The following is a 27,759-nucleotide window of genomic DNA, read 5'->3' as shown; positions in this document are numbered from 1 at the left end:
GTTTGAAACACTGTCAAATTATGCTCTACTGCCACCTCACCTCATATCGCATCAATCCGTGAACACATATAGTCCACAATTTAACTTACGTTTTCTTCCTTATTAACTACGCTACTGTAATGACCTTTCTAACGTTTGTTACAATCATCACATTTAGTCTGATTCTGTTTAGGGATGGCCATATCCGGATAAATTTTTATTCGGATATCGGATAGAAACTTATCCGGATGACGGATAACAAAACGGATAACGGATAATATCCGGATGACGGATAACGGATAATATCCGGATAACATAATATCCGAATGACGGATAATATCCGGATGGCGGATAATGGATAATATCCAGGTAACATAATATCCGAATGGCGGATAACGGATAATATGCGAATAACAGATAATATCCGGATAACGGATTATATCCAGCTAACGGACAATATCCGGATGACGAATAATATCCGGATAACGGATAATATCCGGATAACCAAATATCAGGATAGCGAATATATCCGGACGACGGGCAATTTCCTGATAAAGGAAAATTCTGTTCACTTCTTGGTAAATTTTGTATTTCGTGGCCGCCATCTGCAGCAGATAACCCATCTAATCTAACCTAATTAGTAGATTTTGATAGTTTTTTCAACTTTCGTGCGATCCAGTGATACAGCAGAAATACTTATTACACTAACATCAAAATTAGTATAATGGGTGCACAAGTAATTTAATATTTATATCCAATTTATTTGTTCAGTCTTTATGACAACTTTTTAAATTCTGGGATATATATCTCATCAGACAACCTTTCTTGTAACGACTGTTTATTCGGAAAACACAATGAAATTTACAGGATTATGCTGCTACTACGAACGTCCGTTCGTTATCATGCGCGATAACTATTGAACGAAAGCGAGTTTTTCAATTTTATCCTTTGCAATAAATAGCTAGAGTAATTATCTCAGCCTAGTTCGTTAACGGAGTCAATCCGTTTCCGTTATCACTTTAACGAGTAGGCATGCTCAGAAGTACGCTTCCAGGGGGTAACGTTATCTAACAGATACAGTGAGAGGACTTTGATCCCGATTGAAAAGTGTACATGCAGAGAGTGAGTTTCTCTTTTTTAGGAGGTTTCCGTCGGTAACAAAACCAAGACAAGGAAAGTTTCTGCAATTAGTTAGTTGTTGGAAAGCCATTCGGTCAATGATTCAAACATTTAGTTAGATCGTCATGTAATGATTCAGTGTTTCATTGAAGAGTTATGCAGTCACTTAATTTGACAGTCATAAAGTTGGACTGTTAGCTTTCTCCATTCCACGAGAGATTTCGTTCGTTCGTAATTAGTGGTTTTAAAGCAATTATTTGGCTTCTAAGCGTTCTTCAGACCGAACATTCAGTGTTATTTTGCTGATCCGCTGTGGTGCCTTAGTTTGGACAAACATTCTTCAGACTTTTGTACGAAATTATTATTCGGTTCTGTTATCACATCTGGAATTTATTAGTGGAACTTAACAAATTAGTGTTGTTTAGTGTTTAATGTACTCTCAGACTGTTATCTGTAAGTGAGGAGTTATATACAAATTTCAATATGGAATCAGAATCTTTTGAGATTAAATACTCGTAAGTAGTAGAAAATGGATCGATCTGGATCAGACCTGAGCCAGTTTTAATCAACTCACAAGCCCCTGGGAAAATGACCACCATGCACCGTGAGACCATGGCCTTTTACGACCTCCATTTTAGGGGTGAATTTGTTCCCTTTTACGAGCACTTTTTAGGGGGTGTATTCGTTCTCTTTTACGAGCCCATTTTAGGGGGTGAACTCATTCCCTTTTATGAGCCCTTATTTTAATATAGCAGAAATTACGAACACATAGAAGAGAAGATAACACTACGTAACACACAGCAGAACAGATAACAGATAAGAATATGAAACATAGAAGGGGTGTATTCGTTCTCTTTTCCAACCCCTATTTTAACATAGCAGATAGCACAGCTAATAAAAGAGCATGGCTTATTTTACCGTGAGCCCACGGTCTTTTACGACCTCCATTTTAGGGGTGAATTTGTTCCCTTTTATGACCACTTTTTAGGGGGTGTATTCGTTCTCTTTTACGACCTCCATTTTAGGGGGGTGAACTCACTCCCTTTTATGAACACTTTATCAACCCTTATGTTAATATAGCAGAAATTACGAACACATAGAAGAGAAGATAACACATAGCAGAACAGATAACAGATAAGAATATGAAACATAGAAGGGGTGTATTCGTTCTCTTTTCCAACCCCTATTTCAACATGCCAGAGACTACGAAACATGGCGGACATAGCACAAGGGGTGTATTCATTTTCTCCACCTCTAATTGATCATAGCAGAAATTACACTGAGAGTACGTAACACACAACATCCTCCATTTTAAGGGTGGACTCGTTTTCCAACCCCTATTTTAAGACAATGAATACCTATGTAACATAGCGATTGGATACGCTCTTTGAACCGATTTGGATAAAACTAGGCATATGGGGGTTTTCGACCATGCTGAGTACGAATATCATACCATTTTAGGGGTGAATTCGTTCTCTTTTACGAGCACATTTAAAGGGGTGAACTCATTCCCTTTTATGAACAAATAGCAGAACATCAGACTACGTAACATAACGAACATACAGAAGAGCAAATTGAACTCGTTCCCTTTTTCAACCCCTATTTTAACATAGCAGAGAATAGAAGTGTACTCGTTTCCAACCCAACATTATTTTCTTTTACGGGGGTAGCAACACCCCCAACCCTCCTCCTTTCTCATCCAGGGCTTGGGACCGGCAATGGCGGAGTTTAAAAAAATAACATCATCATACTCTCATAAATGAATAAAGCATAATATCATTAGCATCAATAGTAGTGAGTGAGAATTTGTTTAAAAAATCCTGCATCGAATAACCAGATGCACGACATGCTAAATATAGGAAACAGTAATGTCCACAAAATTGAGATAAATCACCTTGAATACGTCTATTATTCCATGTATAATACAAACAGTTTCGTTTTAAAAACCTTATATGATGTTGTATATAGGGAGGTATACCATAGCTATCGAAATACTCTCCCACACACATATTAGATATATAAACAGCAACCCAATGTTCACCAGGTTTATCACTAGAATCAGTGTTTATAATTATGGCGGCTGGAAATGTATGAATAAACAAAGGTAACTCATCAGCAGCATACACACCAATAAAATGATCTTTAGGCAAATTTTGTTGTAATGCTTCATAAAGCTCAATTGTATTTAACATTTTCTTTAATTAATATATATTTTTCTCTGGAAATCAATTTCTAATTCTGAAGAGAATTCACCATAAATAATTGTTGTTACAGGAGATGGCAGTGCTTCTTTAAAATGAACCTCTAAACGTACACTTCCTTGCCGTTGTGGACTAGTATGAAATGCAGCACTTGCGCTTGAATCAGGAGTTAAATCAAACACCAGTAGAGTATAACCATTAGGATATTCAGCGAGTGAAATATCATTACCTTGATTAGAATAATAAATACCTGAACCTGTAAATAACGTAGAATATGCTTGTACATATAGCTTATTATCAAAATCTGGCTGTAAAGGTTTGAAGGGTATTGGATTTCCATCAACATACAATGTAAAAAATGACATACTAAAATGTTGAAAATTGAATGGATTTGTTTGATAATTACCATTAAAAGCAGTATTAGTAACAAAACCAATAATAATACGTTTAGGCACTATGCCTGAAAACAGATCTGGAAGTGTACTATCCATAATTCCTTGTGGCAGCGTTTCAGTCTTCACTTGCACTTTTGTTATAGGATATTTTACTCTAAATTTAGGATTTTGTAATACTTTATTTTGTGCTATTTTAACTGCTGGTGATACATCAACCTTTTTCACAAGCAATGTTGCATCTGTAATTACAACTTTTCCATCAGCATCTGCGTCGCCCATTAGACAAAATGTAGGTTTAGCTGGAATTAGTTTAATACGCAATTGTACACCATTCAGTAAAAATTTCTCCTGATTGAAAATATCAGCATGAATATAGCCCAATAATTCAAATGACTGACTTAAAGCAGTGAGAAGAAAACGTTGTTTAAATCCTACATTAGCATCGGCCACACTGTCCATATGCCCTGCAGTATCTTTAAACCACATTGATGTTTGAAGATGCGTTGTTTTAGCTTCAGTATTATAATTTAGTAGTTTTTCAATATACGATCGATATGGATATGTATGTGAAGAGTAGGAAATAAGTTGATTATTTAAATATACTTGCAATTCACTGAACATTGCATTGAGAAAATCATTTACAGGGCCGATTTTCTTATCGGCAGAAGTTAAATTAGAACCATCTGATTTAGTAATTTTACCTTTAACATATAACATTGTGTGCGGTAAGTCAATATAGTCATCCCCATGACCGGGGACTACAAATTCTATTGGTGCATTATCAGCTAATGAAGCCACAGGCTTATATGGAACTATTTTATTACCTATAATACTGGTTTGAGTGGGTAAACCAGCAAATAAATCTAATTCTGATTTCATACACTCACACTGCATTTTTTTCTTCTCTCTTTTCTTACTATTATATTCACACATGGTAAAATTTACAATACCGTATTACGTCTACGAAAATGTAATTTTACACATACACTGCCATATTGGAAAGGAAGTGGATTACCTGTACTATCTCTTAAATCAATAATAATTTGATCAAATTGTTTACGTTGCACAGTGACATAATGAGGATTATCAAAAATATGTACATTATTAATACCATGCTCTGTAATATTTGTATTTATAATACGTAACAATGGAGCTACGGTGTCACCCACCATTTGTGGTTCTACAATATCACTGTAAATATACATAAGTGTAGGTAGCGCTTTTTGTAAATCAGGTGGATAACGAGCATGATGAACAACTGCAATATCTTCTTGTTGAATATGATCAAAACCTAGTATTCTGGCTAGTTCAGGAGATAGGCGTACTTGTATATGCTTCTCTTGATCTTTTATTACTCTATTAACCTCAATTCGTTTCACTGATGCTTTGACTTTTAATTGTAAATTTAATATATCACTTTTATGATTAATTTGAGATAGAATATCATCAACATGATAATAGTGGCCTGGTAAGATTTGAGTTATGTTCCAGTTTTTTGTATTCATGAGACGGTAATAAATATTATTTGTATATTTGGAAACATTCTGAAATGAACTTGTATAATGCACTTCAACAACAGCTGTTTCCCACACTCCCTTCTCCAGTACAATAAGTTGATATAATTTAGTAGTATAACAAGCAAGAGTATTTTGAGGAAAATATTTCATAGAACTATTGCTAGGAAGTGTGAGATAAAAACTATCACTTTGCTCCATAATTAATCAATCAAAGATCTTTTTATCCGTTTCACACCAGCACCACTAAAATGAACTTTCTTTCTTTTTCTTCTTCCAGATCCTTCCAACACCTGATTTAATTTATTTTGAGCTTTATTTTTTAAATTTGTTTTAGCTTCTTGCCATCGATCATGCAAAGACTCTTCAATAGGTCTATTATTATCTAGTACATCTCCTGCTACATTAATTCCTGTACGTATCAATTCTTTACCAACAGTTTTTGCACCTTGTCTTAATAAAGGAAATACAGTACGAAATAAACCTCCTAGTAAACTACCAATGCCATAACCTTCTTGATATGGTGTACCTCTATACACGTTATAATCACCTCCTGCTTGATATATGTAATAGTTGAGGTAGGGCTCATTCATCTTTCTTTCTTTCTATATACTTAAAAATAACAATAGATTACAATAGAATATTATTATTATTGCTTATAAGTACACCATTTGCGTTTACGGGGTGGAGGACCATCTTCTTCTTCCTCTTCTTCGTCTTCTGTTAGTTTTCTAATATAATCTATTCGTTGAGGATTACCAATGTACTCTAAAGGTATATTGGCTTTTGCTAATAATGTAGCAAAAGGTTTCCAGCCAGCAACTGAAATATTTTTCTTACGACATCTAACAAAATCGGATGTCAAATCCACTATATTTGCACCTGGAATTAATTTATTATTAATATTCACATTTCCATTATCGTCTCATTGAATATTTGGATTTTGTTTCAATTTACGTAATAAAGGTCTCGCTTTACGTTTACAAATTTCAGGGAGAGTAGATATTATTTCATCATCCTCCTCCTCGTCCTCCTCGTCCTCTTGTTCTTCTTCCTCCTTAGTAGTGGTAGTTGCTGTTGTTGTTGTAACTGCTACCGGTTTTTGAATAATATTTAAATATTTTTGTAAGACTTCTCTATATCTTGTCCATTTTTCTTCTGCATTTAAACTTTTATTATTTAAAATTTCTTTCATTTCATCATCAAGATTAGATATCGTTTGATAATGATGTAATTTTTCTGGTGCGATTAAAATAAGTTTTTGTGCGTTTTGCATAATTATTTAATTAAACTAGATAGTATACCTCCAATAATAGGTGCAAGCAAAGCAGTAAGAAAACCACCTTTTTGTATAATTATTCGTTTTTTCTTTTGTTTTAATGACGGACCTTTTTTCACCAAATATCTCAGTTCCTTTTTATATTTTTTTAGCTTATTTATCTCTGTTTTATTTAATGGAACATTTCCTTGTAATACGTTATAGGAACATTCACAAATAGAGCGAATTAAATCACGATCTGCATTTTGTAAAATTGCCTTACGTGCTTTCGGTTTTGACTTTGCTAAAAGTTTTAACATATGTGCATTTTCCTTACTAATCATTTTTTACGGCTATTAAAGCACAAATAGTTGTTAGAATATAAACCATATTACAATTATTATTTTTTTACAGGTACATAAACATAATTAAAAGAATCTGTTGGAAAGATATTTGTTCGAACTCGCTGCTCATCAGGAGTATTTTGTTTTAAATCAAAAAGTAAATAACCATGTGCAATTCGAGTTGCATCTTGATATGCTTCTTGAATAAAATTTGTATTACCTGGATACAATTGTCGTGCGAGATAATTAATTTGAGCTTGGTCTCTAGGATTTTTAAAACAAACAATATAATGACAATTTAACGAAATATCCCGCATTCCTTTTTGTTGATGGAAAATATTCTGTGTTATAAATATTACACTTATATTTCTATGATGGCTACCCTTAGTAAAAATATCTACAATCCGATGGTCACACTCACGCATTAAATCATCAATAATGACAAGATGTGGACCCTCATGTGCTTGAAATTCATTATTTTGAGGTAAACCTTCTTTAAACGTACAGTTTGAAAGAGTATCATACAATGGTTGCCATTCACCATAACACCATACAATATTTTTAAATAACTTGCTATAATGGTCAAGAAATGTTTTAACAAAATATGATTTTCCACAACCTGTGGGACCTGCTACCATACATGTAAAAGGAATTTTCCATTCCATCTCTATTACAGATATATTGAATTTATTTTAAATAGCGTTTTTAAATATTTTGCTTTCTTTTCTCCTTTACATAAAAAAACAGCGTTTGTGGAAGAACTTGTGATACTGATAGACCTCGTGATGATGATGATGATGATGACAATTTAACTAAGCAACGAAAATTTACAGTGTTGCTAGAATTTAAAATATTTGTGACGACATGCTTCATCTATAAATTCTTGACTTCTCTTTTTTTTTACAATATAGTATGTTTTAAATCAATCCAAGAATTTTCACTTTTTGGCAGACCTAACCATTTCACATAGGCCTTATTATTTTTCTTTCGCAACACTTTTTCAATTAAATATGTGTTTGGAAATTTCGTTAATTGTAATTCGTGTCCGTAAAATCTTCCTTCAATAGGTTTATTATTTGAGTCTACTAAGTGATATGTCGGAGGATTAGTGAAGAAAACTTTAGCAATTCGAAAAATTTCTGTACTCCAATTGCGTGTAAAACCTCTATCAAAACCAGGACGCTTAAGTTTACTAATTCTTACATATTCACCTATCTTAAATTTACTTTTTCTTTTTATCACAGAAAACTTTTTGCAATAGATGTTTGTCAATAGATGTTTTTCATTTTCTTTTTTAACAGCGTCGATAGGTTTCATTTTAATAGTGGAATGAATAGTATTATTATATTTATGTAGTAATTCCGGCAGAATGCCAATCCATTTATAATTTCCCTGCAGTGTAAATTGTCTCCACATTATGTTACGTAACGATCTATTAAATCTTTCAATAATACTTGCTTTCACATCACTGTACGTGGAATAATGTTTAATGTTATTTTGGTTCATCGCCTTCTGAAACTCTGAATTATAAAATTCTCGACCCCTGTCAGTTTGTAAAAATTTAGGGCTTTTGTTTGCTTTTCTCAGTACTGTTATAAATGCTTGTGTAATTTCTTTCCCAGTTTTATTTTTCACAGGAATAGCCCAAGCATATTTAGAGAATGTATCTATCACAGTTAATAAATATTTGAAATTTCGATTAATTTTTGCTAGACCTTTCAATTTTCCACTATTCATTTCAACTAAATCAGCTTGCCATAAATCATGAATCCCTTTCGTTATAACAGGTATTCGAGGATAGTTTCGTCTTGCACTTTTATGTAATTCTGCAACTATTTGTTCTCGAACTGATTGTGACATTTTTTTTAATACTAATATATCCAAAAAAAAATTATATCGTATTTATAATATACAAATCGTACATTTTACATCTTTATTATTATAATACCCCCAAGGAACAGTGTGTATATTACAATTTAAAATTTTTCTTTTGTCATCATACGGATCTAATGCTAATTTTCTTACCTGATTTGTTGTTAAATTATGGTATTTACTTTTAATTTCAAATTGTGTTTTATAGATCGTTTCGTTTTTAAATATACATGATTTATAATCGTCAAACGTAATTTTTTCTTTAACTATATTTTTCTTGATCCCTTTACATTTTTTCAATTCTTTATTTTCACCAGTTTTTATAGCATAATTTTTTGCTCGTAACCCAACATATTCAATCATAGGAACTCCACCTAATTCGTCTTTCATTTTACCCAAAACGTGTTTATTTTGTGTGCTATATAAAGAATTATTTTCAGGATAATTTGAGGTGTCAAAATACTCATTCATATCTTTTATATCGTTATAAATATTGTTAGTTTTAATTTGGTAAATGAAAGAGTCAGTATCCATATATGCAATTCTAATTTTATCTCCATATCGCGGTTTCATTATATTATAATGGAATTCATACATTGCTAATTTTGATAATTCTAAAACTGTCGCTCCTACGTAAATTGGTTTATTAAGGGTTACCGATTTTTTTACCATATGAAACAATGCCAAATTATCAGCCAATTTTACCCAATTTTCAAACTGATTTTGCGCTACTAATTTTTTACACTTTTTTTCATTGTTAATTAATTTTATATCAATTCGTTTTCGTACATTCTCCATTGTCTTTCCGTATACCGAATTATTTAATAACTTATAGAAATCTTTTTCAAATTCAATTGTAGCATTTGCACGGCGTTGAGTATTTTCTTGAATATAAGATGCAAGCCATTTAGATTGACGAAACCATAATATTTTATGTACTTTTACCAATATTAAACCTTGTTTTAGATAAAATTGTAATACTCTATAATGCAAGATATAATTCGATTTCGGTTTAAGTGTCAATAGTAATTTTGAATATTTACCATTCGGTGGAACTTCATTAGTTGGAGCACACGGAAAATCAGAATGGTATTCGTGTAAATCAGTTGGATACTCTAAGTCCACTTCTAGAAAAAATCCCCATTCACTATCCGTGGGCCAATTGATAATTTTATGTTTGTCTTGCCAGTTGTCAATTTTATCCTCCCACCGAAAACCACCATATGGTAAATAGTCAATCATTGATAGTCCGTACAGATTGTTCATGTCAATATACAGTAAATAAGATTTTTCTTTTTCCGCATCAAAATCATGTACGTAAGGATTATTAGCTTTGGCATACCTTAACACAGCTTGAGTAATACCTCCGCGAATCGATTTTTCTACAAACATATACATATTGATATCTGATAAAAGTTCAAGTTCAATTTTTGTTCTATATAACATGGCTTGCCATGCCAACCCAGGTGCAGTAAAACAATTAATCGGATCAATACAAAAAGCATTTAAACATGTCTTTCTAAAATTCTCCAACACATCTGCTGTGAGAAGTACATCACATTTTAAATATAGATCGTGGTAGTCCCCTAAATTTTCACATTTAAACACACGCCAAATCAGTTTTGCATATTGATAATCAGTCTCGGAAATTTGTGTTCCATTCAATTTGCTACTAAACGCCTCTCTTCCAGGAAATTCAGTTTCTTTAAATGTATCTAAATTTGTTATGTATTCATAAAAATAAATTCCCTTACGGAGAATTAAAGGAAACTTTTCATCAGAAAAATATTGCTTTGTATAGACAAATTGCTCAGGTTTTAATTTTGACACCAAATTTTCGAGACTATACGGTAGGAATTTAAATAAGTCTACAAAACGTAACTCGATAGGTCTACCATTAAAATTAAAGTGCTTAGAGAATGTTATGTATTTCTCAGTGCTTTCAGCAATTACAAAAATGTTTCCAGGGGTGCAACCTAATTCTTTCACAAATAAATGTGCATCATACCCAGACAAATTATGGAAGAAGACAGGGATAAAATTACTTTGACGCTTAATTTGTAAATTACAATTGTTGCACACCGTGGCAATAAATTGACCAGTTAAATGGTTATGATGTTTAACTTTTCTATTGTCACTCGTATATTTACTATCACAAACTGAGCATTCAGTGGATAGGTTAAACTCCTGTAACTGAGAACTATTTAATGGTATTAATGGTTTTTCTTGATCTAATATGTTTATGATTTTTCTTAATTCATTCTCCATAGCAGACATAAACTTCATCGATACATTTTCTCCCCGATAAATAACTAAATCTGATTTCATATAGTTGTTACTCCAACATACAATATAACCAAAACTGCATGGTATATGTTGGTGAATTTGTACTGTATGAGATCCACTTTGTTTATTTATAGGTTTTAATAAACTTTCCATATCTGCAATTATTATCACATCATTCTGTAATAACAATTTCAATTTTCGAAATTTTAAAACTTCTCCTTGTTTCGGCATGTTAATTTTGGTTGGAGTGTGTTCTTTACATAATTTGTCATGTTCATCTAATTTTGATTTGTTATAAAAAGATATTAAACATCGTCTACAAATAAATGTTTGATGACTACCTAACTGATGTCTGACTAAACCATTTAAATTTGTAATTAAACAATAATGAGAGTTTAAATATAATAAATCAATATGTTTAAATACACCTGCATTTTCGCTTATATGTAATGGGAAAATAGTTTCATGATCATAGTTAATGCCATATATATTAATGGAAATTTGTTCCTTAGGAAATATGGAATTATACATATGTTCAAATTTGCTTATGTGTTCTACTTCGACGGGAAATTGTATATTGGTTTTTTCAAATAATGGTAATAAAGTATTACTATATTGTATGTAATTATTCACACGATTTGTATTTTCTTTTACTGGATATAAAGCAGCTAGAATACTATACATAAAACTTCTATTATCGTTATTTTGAATATTTAAAACACATTTTGTGGATAAAATCCATTGAGGCAATTTTATATGACTCTTCAATAACGCATTGATATTTTTTATTAGACAATAATGAGAGTTTAAATATAATAAATCAATATGTTTAAATACACCTGCATTTTCGCTTATATGTAATGGGAAAATAGTTTCATGATCATAGTTAATGCCATATATATTAATGGAAATTTGTTCCTTAGGAAATATGGAATTATACATATGTTCAAATTTGCTTATGTGTTCTACTTCGACGGGAAATTGTATATTGGTTTTTTCAAATAATGGTAATAAAGTATTACTATATTGTATGTAATTATTCACACGATTTGGATTTTCTTTTACTGGATGCAACGCAGCTAGAATACTATACATAAAACTTCTATTATCGTTATTTTGAATATTTAAAACACATTTTGTGGATAAAATCCATTGAGGCAATTTTACATAAGTTTTCTCTTTATGACTCTTCAATAACGCATTGATATTTTTTATTAGACAATAATGACTGTTGCAATTTTCTTCACAATACAGTAAATCAATATGTTTAAATACACCTGCATTTTCGCTTATATGTAATGGGAAAATAGTTTCATGATCATAGTTAATGCCATATATATTAATGGAAATTTGTTCGTTAGGAAATACGGAATTATACATATGTTCAAATTTGCTTATGTGTTCTACTTCGACGGGAAATTGTATATTGGTTTTTTCAAATAATGGTAATAAAGTATTACTATATTGTATGTAATTATTCACACGATTTGGATTTTCTTTTACTGGATGCAACGCAGCTAGAATGCAGTACATAAAACATCTATTATCATTATTTTGAATATTTAAAACACATTTCTTTTTGGATAAAATCCATTGAGGTAATTTTATAAAAGAAGAAGCGGAAAGCGGATCATATTTACTGATTTTAATTTCTAAGTGATGGTTTGGTTCAGAACATAAAGACCACCCTGATTTCTTAATTGCCCTATTTTCTTGTTCAACTAAAATTTTATTAAATAGTTTTTCAATTATAGAATTCAAATCTGTACTCGGCAAAATAATTTCGTTACCACTATTTACAAAGAATCGACATGTTTCTAAATCTACTGGTTTTACAAAAGTTGTAGCCAAAGAAAAATTTACTTTAAACGATGTCTTAGTTTGTTCTTGTTGTAATATATCTAAACAGTCTTTTCTTTTATTCTTTAAAAAACATCCACTATCCTCATTTAAATCAGTATCACATTTTAAAATAAAATTTTTTAAATTATTATTAAATAGAGTATCAGAATTGATAATATTTGATTTAACCTTTTTTGTTGCCATTTTTTTTTAAAAAAACTAACTCTTCAAAGTTACTATAATAATTTTGAACTGAGTTTTTATAATATAATATTAATAGTATTATTATAAAATGTCTTACTTACAAAAGAAAACAAAACCACACTATTAATAAACCACACTAATAATATAAACGCACACACACAAAAAATATCTGAACTTTACGCTTCACACGGTAAACATGAAGTGATTACAAAAAAACATGTCGGTCAGTCTTTTATACCTGTCTGACAGTATTACGTCATGTTGCGCAATAGTATCAGTCATCCTCGGGAATTCCCCTCTTTTTTTTATACCTTTGTGATTGATTACATTACGTTCAGGGATTCCTATCGTTGAATGACAAGTTATTGTCTGTTAAAGAGAAAACTAGGTTAAAAATCCGGATGAATGACGTAATGAGAATTATCTACATATGGCGGAAGTTATTATGTAACTGATAACAAAACACGGAAGTTTCGCATTCTTTAAATAATCATCTCTGCTATGTTCAAATATAGGTTAGAACAAGTTCACTCCTTAAAAGAATCTTTGCTATAGGGTTCGAATGTATTCTCTGCTATGTTAAAATAAGGGTTGAAAAATGAGAACGAGTACACCCTCCCTCCGTAGCTATGTATTATCTGTTGTGCTGTGTGTTCATAGTCTCAGTGTATTCTCTGTTATGTTAAAATAGGGGTTGGAAAAGGGAACGAGTTCACCCCCCTAAAAGACCATGGATTCAAATAGGGTGGAACAAGTCTTATGTATCTGCTGTGTGTTCACCTCTGCTATGTTTCGTAGTCTATGTCATGTTGAAATAGGGGTTGAAAACGAGTTCACCCTAAAAATGGACTATGCTCAAATAAGGGTGGAAAAATAGGCCCGCTGCTATGTTACGTATTCTTATGTCAATTCTGTTATGTTAAAATAGGGGTTGAAAACGAATTCACCCCTAAAATGGTATGATATTCGTACTCAGCATGGTCGAAAACCCCCATATGCCTAGTTTTATCCAAATCGGTTCAAAGAGCGTATCCAATCGCTATGTTACATAGGTATTCATTGTCTTAAAATAAGGGTTGGGAAACGAGTCCACCCTTAAAATGGAGGATGTTGTGTGTTACGTACTCTCAGTGTAATTTCTGCTATGTTCAATTAGAGGTGGAGAAAATGAATACACCCCTTGTGCTATGTCCGCCATGTTTCGTAGTCTCTGGCATGTTGAAATAGGGGTTGGAAAAGAGAACGAATACACCCCTTCTATGTTTCATATTCTTATCTGTTATCTGTTCTGCTATGTGTTATCTTCTCTTCTATGTGTTCGTAATTTCTGCTATATTAAAATAAGGGTTGATAAAGTGTTCATAAAAGGGAATGAGTTCACCCCCCCCTAAAATGGAGGTCGTAAAAGAGAACGAATACACCCCCTAAAAAGTGGTCATAAAAGGGAACAAATTCACCCCTAAAATGGAGGTCGTAAAAGAAAACGAGGTCACCCCTTAAAATGTGCTCATAAAAGAGAACGAGTTCAATTTGCTCTTCTGTATGTTCGTTATGTTACGTAGTCTGATGTTCTGCTGTTTGTTCATAGGGGTTGGAAAATATGCTCATAAAAGGGAACGAGTACACCCCCTAAAAAGTGCTCGTAAAAGGGAACAAATTCACCCCTAAAATGGAGGTCGTAAAAGGCCACGGTCTCACGGTGCATGGTGGTCATTTTCCCAGGGGCTTGTGAGTTGATTAAAACTGGCTCAGGTCTGATCCAGATCGATCCATTTTCTACTACTCTCGTAGTTATTTTCTTCGAAAATCAGAACGAGTGAAGTTGTACTTTCAGAAAGATTGCTAGTTATTATAAAACATACTCGTAAAAACTGAAGTTACATTTAGGCTTCAAAATCGTGACCTATTATTATTAACCACTAACAATCTTGTTGAAATATATAAGATGTGGAGAATCAAACGTAATGTGTGATAATTAGGGTAAGAAAAATAGTATAAAGTTTTAAAAAATAAACAAGGCGAGAAGAACTATCATACAGCCTTATTATTACATGGTATTAATAGAATCCTCTTAGCAAGAAATTACTAATTGATTGTGATCAGCAATTAGACAAATTACCTTCAGAACATTACTCCGGTAAAGAGAATCAAAAACTAGAAAAATGGTTAAATATATGAGGAAGTGATAGTAATAAAATTGTGATCAAAACAACTGAAATGAAATGTTAAAATGTCAATTTTAACTTTCTGCCTAAGCTTTTGAATAAGAAATAAATCTGTCAATGTTATTAATAGTGATTTCAATATTTCTTATGTGTAAATATTCAGTGTAATATTATGGTACGATATACAATACGTAATATCAGTGTTGTAATAACCATACATGGAATTATCATCCTCAAGTAGCAGTATTCTTTCGTATGATAGTGAGGACTATTGCTAATGTTGGCTGGTTCTTTCAGGATTGCTGTGATTTCTTGCAAATTGTTACCAGATCATGACGAATTAAGTAATTATCTGATGGTAATCACTCACATATCTTTGATATTATGAGTAAGTCCACGTATCAGAGAGAGTCTGAGAGGGGTGAGCGGAATATAAATATGGAACTCACGCGTCCAAGAATGTTAACCATAAAATTAGTTTAATCCTTTATCTCTCCTGACTTAATTTAATCATATTTCTTTATTTTTATTTGTCTATTGAAATTTTATTGTAATTTATAGAATATTTTATATTAACGAAATCGAACATTCGTGTAGGCAGGATTATTTACATATGCTTCGCACATCAAGGCTTATCCCCCACTACTTACGCGGCGCATACCACAATTATTTTGATCTCTCTCCTTGCTTTTCATGGAAGTCAGCAAAAAAGTACATTATATATCTACGAATTTTTATTTAAATTTGTTCCAGTGAAAATTATTCAAATGCGTGCTCAATGTGGTTACTACCTTGCTGCATACTGCACGGGATAGGGTCTACGCTGGCTAAGGCGTACGTTATACACTTCACGGATATTGTTGATTTTAACCTGTATGCAATAATTGTTCCGTTGGCCCGCGTCTGCCGATCCAGCGTCGAAAAAACTATTGATCTAACCACCATAAAATTTGCAATCATAGTGTGCAGTCGCACCGTCACGTTGAAAGTAAGTTGGGTATGCACCTTCTGGACTCATAAGTAAGGAGAATACCAGCTCTCGTAACAAGTTCCCACATCTGTCATCGTTCACGGAACTCATAATGTGAATTACCATGAAATTGTTCCAGTGACTGGTAATATAACTCTAATTTCTTATCGGGTTCATTCTTGATTGGGTGATGTAATTACAGCTTGTAGGGGTACCATTAGTTGCACTACATGATCCGTGTAATTCATTTTTGACTCACGACACCGCTGACCCGTACTACATGGCAGGTATTGCGAGTCGGGCTTTTGGCAAATACTACCAACACAGCAGTCGATGTTTCCCTGTTCGTAACAGTCCTCGGGCATCCACTGTGTGGCTTGTATTGCACATAATCTTTTTCCCTAAAGTAATCTGGATCTTACTAACGGTATTGTGTGCTATGGAGGAGAATATCCTGGATGCAGTGGATTGGACTCGTCTGCAGTCCCTCGCCTGCTACTCCCACCACTCATTACCACAAAGTTAATGGGATGCTAAATGTTGACGCCTATTCTGGTTTACTTGCAATTAAGGAATGATGAAAGCATTAAAATGCTGAATCTCTACAAGGACATGTAAATCACTTTCAGTAATAAAGGTAGGTGAAAACCGATATCGGATTCGTGTTTTAGGGAAGTTTCTAGCGATATATCACATAACCCCATTCCTAGTTAAAAATATAAAGTTAGCTTCAAGTGGTGGACTTCCAGATGGCTGCAGTTATGATCATATTTCCTCTTAGATATAACTCTATCCTCAATAGCCATAGCGCAGATTTCATCCCAATCCTTGAAGTCATATCCAACTTACGAGGATGTAGAGTAATTTGCATTTGCATTTTCTTTAAACCACGGTGGCTCAGTGGTAGAGCTCTCATTATATGGAGCTTTTGGCGCGTAGGATCCCATTCCCGCTCCCCAAAGTAGGCCTTGAGGTAATCAAACATCGTATGTGTGAGATTTCTCGAGGTTATCTCGTTTTCTCCCACCTTCATCATTCCACCATTTCATCCATCTCATCACCACCATTTTCCTTAGCCTTGGTAGATAGTTGTGGGACAATAAAATTTTAAAAACTAATATAAAAAACTGTTCATAACGAAAGAAAACTGTTAAGATAGAATATTTCAAATGAACTGTCATGTTCCCTAATAGACGCTTTTTAATGTATTCTAAGTTAATTTTGTATCTATTTTCTTTTGCAGTTGCATTTGTTCGAATTTTCTAACCTAGAAGACTTGCAAATATTTATTAAGAGATATGTCTATTTGGTAAGTAAGCATTTTTTATCGTACCTTTTAAAATAAAACACTGTGTTTTTACATAGACTTGTTGAAACAAAACCTTTTCTTTTTAGTGTTCTAACTAAATCCTTGTTATCAGCTTCATGTCAGTTATATATATATTTGTCATACGTGTCATTAGGTACCCTCATGCGCAAAAAAAAGAAAGATTGCGCGTATACTGTAACCCACGATTTTTCGCAATTTTCCATTTTTCTTACGTTTATGGGTAAAATTCAGATATTAGTAAGTGGAGACAATAGAAAGCAATCCATATAAGAAGATATTTCCAAAAAAGATAATAAAATAAAAATATAAGAAAAAACAAAATTAGGCGGCCTATACACCACGAGATCAATCCTAGGAAATATCTTAGGATTTATCTTCGGAAAAATGTTATAACATATCTTGTAGGAAATCCTACCCTTTTTGTGCCATACACGTGAAGAGTTTTCCTGTCTGACCGAATGACGTTTATCAACATTGTGAAATAGTCCTATTTAATAAAAGTACAAAGGTGAAGAATTACTATGCTAACCATACTGCACATCCCACTGATATTAATAACAGGCGTCATATTGTTAAATTGGATACCTCTAAAAAAGAACATAAATGTCAGAAGGGTGCTGGTATACTTTTGGTGCACCACATGTTAGAAGATTTACAAATAAAATGTAATACTTTGCATGGAAAGATATATTTATAAGGATCAAATTTCTGCAAACAACACAATTAAATACAAAGTAATACAGTTGTATTTTATGTTTACAATTGTAGGGTTACTAATGTAAAATGATTATAAATGTTTTAACGACAGATAAAATAGGTGAGAGACAATGTTTAGCAGAAACGGTCCAGCTAATTTTTCCAAGAAATGTTACAATTTCGGTAGTTTCTATTTACATTAGTTTAGTTTAGGCTGGTTCAGGTTAGTTACGGTTATGTTATGTTAGATTATATTAGTATATGGCTCCAGCTAATTTTCAAAAAGTGATAGAATTTCGCTTACTTCTATTAATATTAGGTTAGTTTAAGTTAGTTAATTTCATTAGGTTAGATTTGGTTGGTCTAAGTACTTGCATCTTCCATTTCTCCTGTAAATTTTGTATGTTTTGCCTACTTTTGGACCCCTTCTGCGAAACATTTACCTAAGTGAATGCATAGAAAGATGACCGGTGATACTATTTTCCACCGCCGGTTTATTTCTGTATAGTTTACAAAAGCTATAGTTTATGTTTACAAGTGGAGCGCTACCACCACGATACCATGACAATTACTATTCAAACTCGTATTATTGCCGAAACCTACTCGTTTTCACTACATTAACTGACGCGCCTGCTTCCTTCGCTCGCACCCCCTGACTGACGCTCGGGCCCCGGCTTCGCCCTGCTCTGACTGTTAGATAGCATTCGTACTTTCCAGAGGCCACCTAGCACAACTCGGTTTGCGTTTTTTGCACTATAGTTTTTATGCTATATATCCGGACCCCGTATTTGTACTCAAATCGTAAAAGAATTGTAGTTTATCATCAATTGCTTTGGATGGTTCTCTTGAGGGATTTTATTTATGCTATGTGAATAATTTTCATGTCGGTCAACGTAAATCATTTAGGGAACAGTGATAAATTATAATTTTTCAACAATTATTTCGAGTGGTACACCTCAAGTTAACCTGTACGATCAGACGATACCTCCTCAGTTGTGTTTTCACTTGTTTTGTTTTCATTTTCTCTCACCTGATGTCGCTTAAATCGAAATCTTACGAATTTTCTTTCCGAAATAGAGCGTGCTCTAAACAAGAGAAATCTCATAGGATCGTTCAGAACACAGGAAATGACATGCGATCTGATGCCATACACGTTGAGATTTTGACTCTAGGACATGTCGTAAGAGATTTCCTAGGATCTATCCTATAGTGTATAGCGCGCCTTATGCTCGGTTTTGTGTATACTGGCAATAATCCTTTCGAGGGAATTTTGCAGTAGCAGAGCACAACTGCAGAAAGAATTTCACGATTGGTAGTATCGTAGTATCCAGAAATTGAATCAAGGAACTTGAAAGTGGAGTAAAATATTGCATTTACTGGTTTAAACGTAGGGTGTAAATTGTCTGCCAAATATAAATTAGCTTCTGTTACCAAGATGTTGTACGGAAATATAGAAACAAAGAGGAAAACTGTTTTCTTAAGTTTGGAAGTGACATGCTCTATAGCCATGAGCATTTATTTGTTAAAAAAGGACAGGCAACAAAACGTAGTCTCTGTGGTCAAGTGGATAGAGTGGCAGACTGGTAGTTCTTATACAGTTTTGACACCAGATCGAATCCCATCCATTTTACTTTTTTTTACAAGACATTATAGAAAGTGTATAATTTTTATTTTAATAAGAACCAAAGCAATATAATAAGGAAATAACTTTTTGTTTTCTGTAATGACGTATTTATTCAGAATTAGTGTACTGTTAGTAATATCGATTGTTTTCAGTTTATGGTATGGTATGGCTATTCCTCCCCTCTCCGCTTTTGCACAGCAGAACAAACTTCAACTCACTTCGAGTGTGTCTGCCAGTCAGGAACAGAAAAAAACATACGCGACCTGCAGCCTTACAGTCACAGCGAATGAAGTAGAATAATTCGTTGTCATAAAAAAGGCTGTTGTTAAATTATTGTTTTAGTGTATGTGTATGTGTGTTTCTTTTTAGAGTATTGACTCTCTCTGTCACTCCTTTCTTTTTCATATCCACAAGTGCAAGAAATGCAATCATAAGTCTGTGTAAGGAATAAAAAATGCTTTCTTTAAATAAAACTAAACTATACAGCTCTATTTGTGAGGAGCACGAATGCTTCCAAAATATGCCATGGATATTAACTATAATCATATCGTTCTTCCGAATTATACAGTAGCGTGAAAAACTGATAATAAAACGATGTAACAGGCATAAGTTTTTTTCTAGCGTGACAACACATTAAACATAACAAATTAAATTTTGGGGATTGCAAAATATCCCTTTACGTGTCGGTGTAGGCCTATTCGTTTTCACATTCGAGCGACGTAAGAAGAAAATGTAGTGATAGTTATAAAAATCGAATACGAGATTTCAATGAATTCAAGTTACATGACCCCTACATATCGAAAAAAAATTTCGATGTCTGCCCATCTATTCCTCTGTCGGTTCGTCACGCTTTTACATGCACTCAATTAGAGGCCATATTGTTCAACGTACCTGGACCGAATTCTAGACATAACGTTTTAATAACATACTATTGTTTCGAATTTTGTATCCTTCGACACCTAAAAGTAAGGGTAGTTTACTGGAGGATGAACATTCAAAATAATTCCATTGTCTCAAAAAGAAAAAAAACAGCTGTGACTATTTTATTTTTATTTTTCATCATTTATTTGTTCCGTCAGCTTTCTTTAATATATAAGCACGAAGTTGATAGCCTTTCTTAAATTCGCTGATCCCCTTATACCTGTCCCGAATACTTTTGTTTTTACTATTATCTTCAAGTTCCTTAATTTTGGCTTTCAAAAAATCGCGTTTCTTTGTTCTAAAAGTTTTGGAAGTTTCCCGCCTGATATCTGTGAAATTTTGTGTAGTTATTTCAATGTGATTTTGTAGCCAGCGTAATTTTGCCTGTTTTCTCTGCTAGTTTAATGCATTCCTGGTTGAACCACGGTTTGTTCCTACGTATTTCCACGTGTCCCAATTTTTCTTTTGCTGAACTTTTAATGCTATCTCTAATTTCAATCCATGTATCCTCAACACTAGTGCATTCCGAATCTTCTAAAAACCAAGGATCTATTCGAAACTTCAATCTGGTATTCCTCTCTTACTTGGCTCTCTTCAAATTTCTTTAAATTAAATCTCTCCGTTTTCGGACATTGAATATTACCTTTATTCAACGATAATATCTCTCGTATTATCGCTGCTACCAAGTAGTGATCAGTGTCACAATCATCCCCTCTAAACGACTGGACATCAATTATGCTAAATTGTATTCTTCTATCTACTAAAACGTGATCAATTTGATTATGTGTTTTTTTTTCGTATGTTGATGTCCAAGTGTATTTATGAACGTCGCAGTGTGGGAATTTTGTACTCTTCACGATTAGGTTTTTGGATGTTCCAAAGTTCACGAGTCTAACACCGTTGTCATTACTTTCCTTATGCAGACTTTCGTTTCCTATAATCGGTTTGAAAATATCCTCTCGTTCTACCTTCGCATTGAAATCCCCTAATAGAATTTTCATATGGTATCGCGGGAGTTGGTCAAATATCCATTCCACTTCTTCGTAAAAACTGTCTTTTACATCGTCATCCTTATCTTCAGTTGTAGCATGTACAATTAAAACAATAATATCACCCGTCCCTTAAGAGTAATAAAAGAAAGTCTGTCAGTAACAAATTCAACCCGTTTAATTTCTGGTAATATTCGTTTGTGAACGAAAAACCCTGTTTGTAAACTGTGGCATTCGCTTACTCGAGTTGGTGAAAATACATCCAACAAAACAGGACCCATTGATGATGTTTTTTTTTTTTTTTTTTTTTTTTTACCACACATGGGATTTTTCCCGTTTGCTGATTATACCCGGAACAAATGAGTTAAATCTTTACAGAGAGAGACTAAAAATGTAAGAACAAATAAGAAATTATATTTGGTAGACTTTCTACAAGCAGTAGCGGAAGCTCTGGTTCAAAACAGTGAAATTGAAGCTCAAAATTTCTGGGACGTCATAGAATCAAGAGACAAGGGGATGGCCTTCTCTTATTCTGTGCACGGCTTTTTGGAATACGGATCGCTTCCTCAAAACTGATAGATCGAAAAGAAACATCAAATATGTGAGTACATACCTCTGGAGATAGAATGCTGGGGTGGTACCTAACTTATAGGTCCTAGGCCGCTTCCTTCCTTCCCTTTCCCCGGATTGTGTGTTCGGCGAGGGACGTCATCCCTCAAATCGTGGAGGGCTAAATTGCCTTAGACACCGAAAGCCCAGAAATCTAAATCCTAATCCTAATCCTAATGCTGTCACATCCCGTAATGGTTTGTGTCAACTCAATGCAAAAATTCGCAGTTTAGTTCGGGATAATCGGAATAGCAATTTCAATGACTTCCAGCATTTTTTGCGTTGCGTTACGCTGCTGTATGCAGAATTTTACAAAGATAGATAAAAATGTACTTATCGTTTGATACTTCATCCAGAAGAATACTACAGGCGATAAGCATCATCTTAGTCGATTCTTGTTTGAAAAATTAGCTAAACGCACCGAAACTTAAAACTACACGATTAGAACTAATTGTTTTATACGTTTGATGTTCTAGCGACTTTTTCACTGTTCGTTGTATCATTATATTAATACTTTCTTTTAAAAAAAAATGGAACCAAGAATCTGGCTTTCAATATATAATAATGCATGATACGTTGATTATTTGATTAAACAGCCCGATAATTCAACAAATTTTGATGTGCTTATATTGGTCTTTTCCAGTTTCAACAAGATCCTGGCCCTGGAGCACTTTTACTATTATACAGTGGAGTTCTTACCCGGGGCATAGCACAGTAAGTACAAGCCATTTCATTTTATTTTTAATACATTTAATATTTTTATTTTTAATTTACTTTTATTATACGAGTATAGTGTTGCCAGGTTCTCTCAGGAAACAGGTTTTAAAAACTCCAAAGAATCTTTAAAATCCCTCATATCCAAACAAATCCCTTCGTTCAGTAAAAAAACAAATAAAGAGACGACGATAAAGTTCCAGTGATTATATTCGGAGTTGACCAGGGAGAAATATCTCCCGGAGTCATGTTCGTTTAATGGTAGTGCTATTTTTGACCCTCTCTCTTGTGTGTTGAAAGTAGCACCCAGGAGAAATTTCTGAAATCGCCACTGATCAGTACCAACATGAAAAAATAAAAAGGATTAGGTAATCAATGGTTATCTTTCTTTTATAGCTACGGTTCTGCTTGTAACGTGAAGATACCATAAAAAATTAATTATGACGAAAGAGTCATGAAATGATGATCAATGTCCTAATAGGGCTAAATTCCACAACTACCTGGCCTTTTCGTCGATAGAATAGTGTGGCATATTACTAAATAAACCACAAATTGAAAACAAATGAGTATCGTTTCAAAGTGTGTAAGTACGGTATACTTCCAAACTATGCGAGTTCAATACTCGAACTTGAAGTAATACATCTATAACTACTTGAACAGAAGAATAAAATCAAAGATAGAACCTGTTCCTCGGTCGCTAAATGCATATCAAGAAAACATTACTAGCTGGGGAAATAAAAAGATGTCTATGGGAGTCAAGTGGAGACTGTAGGGTGGCTGAGGCAGCGTTGCCACGTTAATTTGGCCAAGTAGCTGGTCACGACGAAAACAGTGTGGGCTGGCACATTATCATGATGAAATTTCCTGTTGCCGCGCTGTCCAATTTGACGCACTGGATTCTTGCTCTCAGTATCTTGAGGATTTCTACGTATAATTTAGAGCTAACTGTAGTTTCTGAAGAAACAAGCTCTCAATGGGTTCCCCTGATGGAAAAAAAAAAAACAGCCAACATGATATTGATCTTTGATTTGCTCATTCGAACCTTGTTGGGGAGAGGGGTTCCAAGATGTACTACACGGCACTTTGGCTCTTCGTTTCGAGTCGTACTGAAATATGCACGTTTCATCAGCCGTAATAATATTGTCCAAAAACTGTGGATCATTTTCACACATGTCCATAACCTCTTGACAAATTTCGACTCGGCTAGAGTTTTGGTCGTCGGTCAAACTTCTTGAGACAAGATTCGTGCACACTTGTCACGGGTAAATTCTTGGTTACAATTTCGTGGCCATTAAACATACACTAAGTCGACGACCTGTTTGCAAAAGTTCTCTCACACGCATCACATTTTCGTCGTTTAAGGAGGTTGACAAGCGTCCAGCGTGGGCTTCGTCGTCGACGTTTTCACGGCCTTTGAAAAACACCTTGTGCTATCTGTAAAATTACCTTTGTGATAAACGCTCATCTCCGAAGGCCTGTTGAACCGTTGGAAAAGTTTTCGCTGCCGACTTGCCGAGTTTCACGCACAACTTGATCAGTACCTATGTTCTATGAGTGCTGCATCGCGACTTGTACAAGAGACGAAACAGAGGTTCACGAAATCGCTGGCTCTTCAGCTCCGAATGCTCGGTGATAACTGAACAAGCACTCGCTCGGTAGTTGACTTACACCACCATCGATCCGAGCGGATAGAGCGTGCTACAACGTAGAGTCGCTTCAGAATAAAATGTGTGACATTACTTTCCGGATAGACCTTATATATATATAGAAAATTACTGGTGAATATAAACTTACTGATAATTGTATTAACTCCTTTAAATAACAATTAGAAATGATAATAACATTAATTGGAGATATGAATGAAGAGTATATTATAGCAGTGGCGTAACTAGTTTTACTGCGTCCTGGATCGATCGATCATCGTTTTACTCATACCCATCCCTGCTCCACGCATTTCAGCTGCCTCGTTACAAATATAGATAGATGTAAAATTATGTATATGTACTGATAGGGTGTTGCCATATATATGGCAACATCCTATCAGTACATATACATAATTTTACAAGACACTTATTCACTTTTTAGATAGTAAACACTCCGATATAGAACATTCTTCATTGCAAAACTAGACTAAATCCAAACTAAGGTATTCCTCATTATGTAGTCTTACTTTTATGTTTCTTCAAAAATAATAACAGAGACATCTAATGCTATCATTGAATGCTACTCACACAAAATTGTAGAAATCACATCTCAATCATGCAATTAAGAGATAAATGGAGAGAAGGGAAATTCAGTATCATTATATCACAAGTTCTCCATTAGTTTACCATTCTGAATTTATAACAATTTCACGACGCTCTTTATGCGACACACCAAGGTATCGCGGCACCCAAGTTGGAAAGCTCTGGCGTAGAGGAAGGTGTGCAGGCGGAAATGCAACATAAGGATACAATAGCGTATAAGTACATTGTAGGTAACTAATACTATTGACATAGTTTTAGAATTAGTTCCAATTCCAACGCATTGTAATTTTAAACCATATTTCGTGAGTAGTACTAATTAGCATTTAAGAGCAACAGCAAATCATTTAACTATTAAAGGACATAACGAGGTACTTATTCTACAAATTATCTTCTCATCGGTCGTGGCATGAAGCTTGGTAATTTACGATGGCACTGGTGTGCTTATGTGCCAGACCTGGAAGCAGCCACAGAGGTTTAGGGAGGACATGAATATGTTAGGGGTCCAAGTAATTACACATTCTCTTACCAATAGCTATTTTTTTTTGTATTAATAATAGCATTTTGTGTTAAGATCTGGGGGGCCAGGAAAAGTTTTTTGGGGCCAGGCCTCCCCTAGTCCCCTCCTGGTTGCGGGCCTGTTGTGTGCTATGTTTACTAGTGTGTGTATACTCTTATAGGCGTATCTTTTTAAGAATATTCAAATGTACTAATGGAAAATAAAAAATATATCCATTTTTTTGATAGTTTCAACTCAAACTTTGTGTTCAAGTAAATCTTAAAACATCAACAAACACTCCTAGAAAGATTTATTTTTTCCTTCTAATTCTTCCTTGCTCAATCAACTTCTGAAATTAAGTATTTGCGTGCAATTTCATTTGAAACCGTTAACTTTATACTAGTTGATGTGACAAGTTGGTCAAGAATTGATTGTGGGAACTGATCTTTATATTAACACTCATTCCACATTCAGGAATCACTACAGGACAGATCAATGCTCTCACTGACTAACCACAGGGGGGCAACTTTTATTTAATGTTACAACAAAGCTCTCCATTGAAGAAGCTTGCCACATGCGGATTCACAGATATTCTCTGCATACAATGTTTATTTTGAACTGGCTGTAAATGAAAAAATCTGTAAAAATAGTAGACAAGGTGCACTTAGTAGACAAAATAGTAAAATATATTAAACCTGGTTTATCCATTCATTTGTTGCAGTTAGAGAAAGATATTATTATCATTAAAAATTGTACAAGGTGCACTTAAATGTAACTATACAGGGTGTAACATAAATGCTTGGTCAAAAGTGACGAGGCGGTCATTATAACCCTGTATAATTAATGTACGCGCGTTTTAAGCGCTAGTACCAGCTTATATTCCTGGTGAAGCTCATGTGATTTGGTTTCGACGTTGAGCTGAAGGTTTACGTCTCATATAGCCTTGGTGTTTAAAAGGGCGTTACATCCCAAACTAAATGATACAATAAAATAGATACTTCTTCTTATTGAGGCCAAAGTCATTTTCAAAAATGCATTACTTTATCAATATGAAAACGTATTACAGAATGTGTGAGTTTGTCTATATTGTCTTAAGAGTTTACAAATTATATAATTTTGTATTTATTTTTACTCGATTTCAGTAAAACTAGAAAGAAAATAATATTATTCATTGAATATTCTTGAACGCGGATATGTTTGTAAATTCTAAATCTCATGGTCAATCAGGCCCGCAACCAGAGGGGCTAGGAGGGGCCTGGCCCCCCTAAACTTTTCGTGGCCCCTCCAGACCTCAATACAAAATTCTATTATTAATTCAAAAAAACACAATTTAGATATTTGTAAGAGAAGTTTCTATGACTTGGCCCCCCTAACATATTCATGGCCCCCAAAATCTCTGTGGCTGGTTGCGGGCCTGTGGTAAACTTAAATGGTTTGGCAGTATTTGATAAACAATATGTCATGGATTGCTTCAAAATATGAGGCAAGTTATATGAATGTGCATAAGCGCTAATGCGAAGAAACTATTCGAGATGTTTTCAGTTTATCCATGAGACGAGACGAGACAGAATTCTCATAACGAAATACGAGACGAGACGACCACTTTTACGACACTTTTTTTTAGACAAGACAGTGTCAATTCTTATCTCATGGGTAGCCATAGAAACACACTTACTGTAAATCAAAATAAGTGGATTGTTAGATGAGTGATGGTTGTTGTATTAAGATCACTGATACCTGAAACGCCAGTTAAGTAAGAAATCTTGAAGACAGTCTTTGAGAGCAAAATACAAGAGGGCCGTTAGGTGTTAATACGTCGTCCACAATACTCACAAATCATCAGGAAACAGTTGATCTGGGAGCAGAGGAACATGCAAGAACAATCTATCTCCCCTTGTGCCAATGAGACATTTGAAAGGGAGAGAACAGCTGTTTGAAGACACTAATTTTACCTTGGTATTTAAATAATTTGCAATAGCTAATTA

At 33.9% G+C, this 27,759-nt stretch overlaps 1 protein-coding gene across 1 annotated transcript in view; it reads left to right on the top strand.

The window, feature by feature from the left end:
• The window catches only part of LOC145692559 (inactive ubiquitin carboxyl-terminal hydrolase MINDY-4B-like), a 392,682-nt gene that overhangs the window by 319,789 nt on the left and 45,134 nt on the right, over nt 1–27,759 (top strand). The window contains exons 7-8 of the mRNA XM_081767869.1: nt 17,393–17,458; nt 22,962–23,032. Of these exons, the coding sequence (XP_081623995.1) occupies nt 17,393–17,458; nt 22,962–23,032 (137 nt within the window). The remainder of the gene's footprint in view (nt 1–17,392; nt 17,459–22,961; nt 23,033–27,759) is intronic.

This window comes from Thermobia domestica, chromosome 8 (genome assembly GCF_964235325.1).
Source record: "Thermobia domestica chromosome 8, izTheDome1.hap1.1, whole genome shotgun sequence".
Classification (NCBI taxonomy): Eukaryota; Metazoa; Arthropoda; class Insecta; order Zygentoma; family Lepismatidae; genus Thermobia; species Thermobia domestica.
Note: the sequence above shows the minus strand (reverse complement) of the source record. Positions and strands in the feature narration are given on the sequence as shown.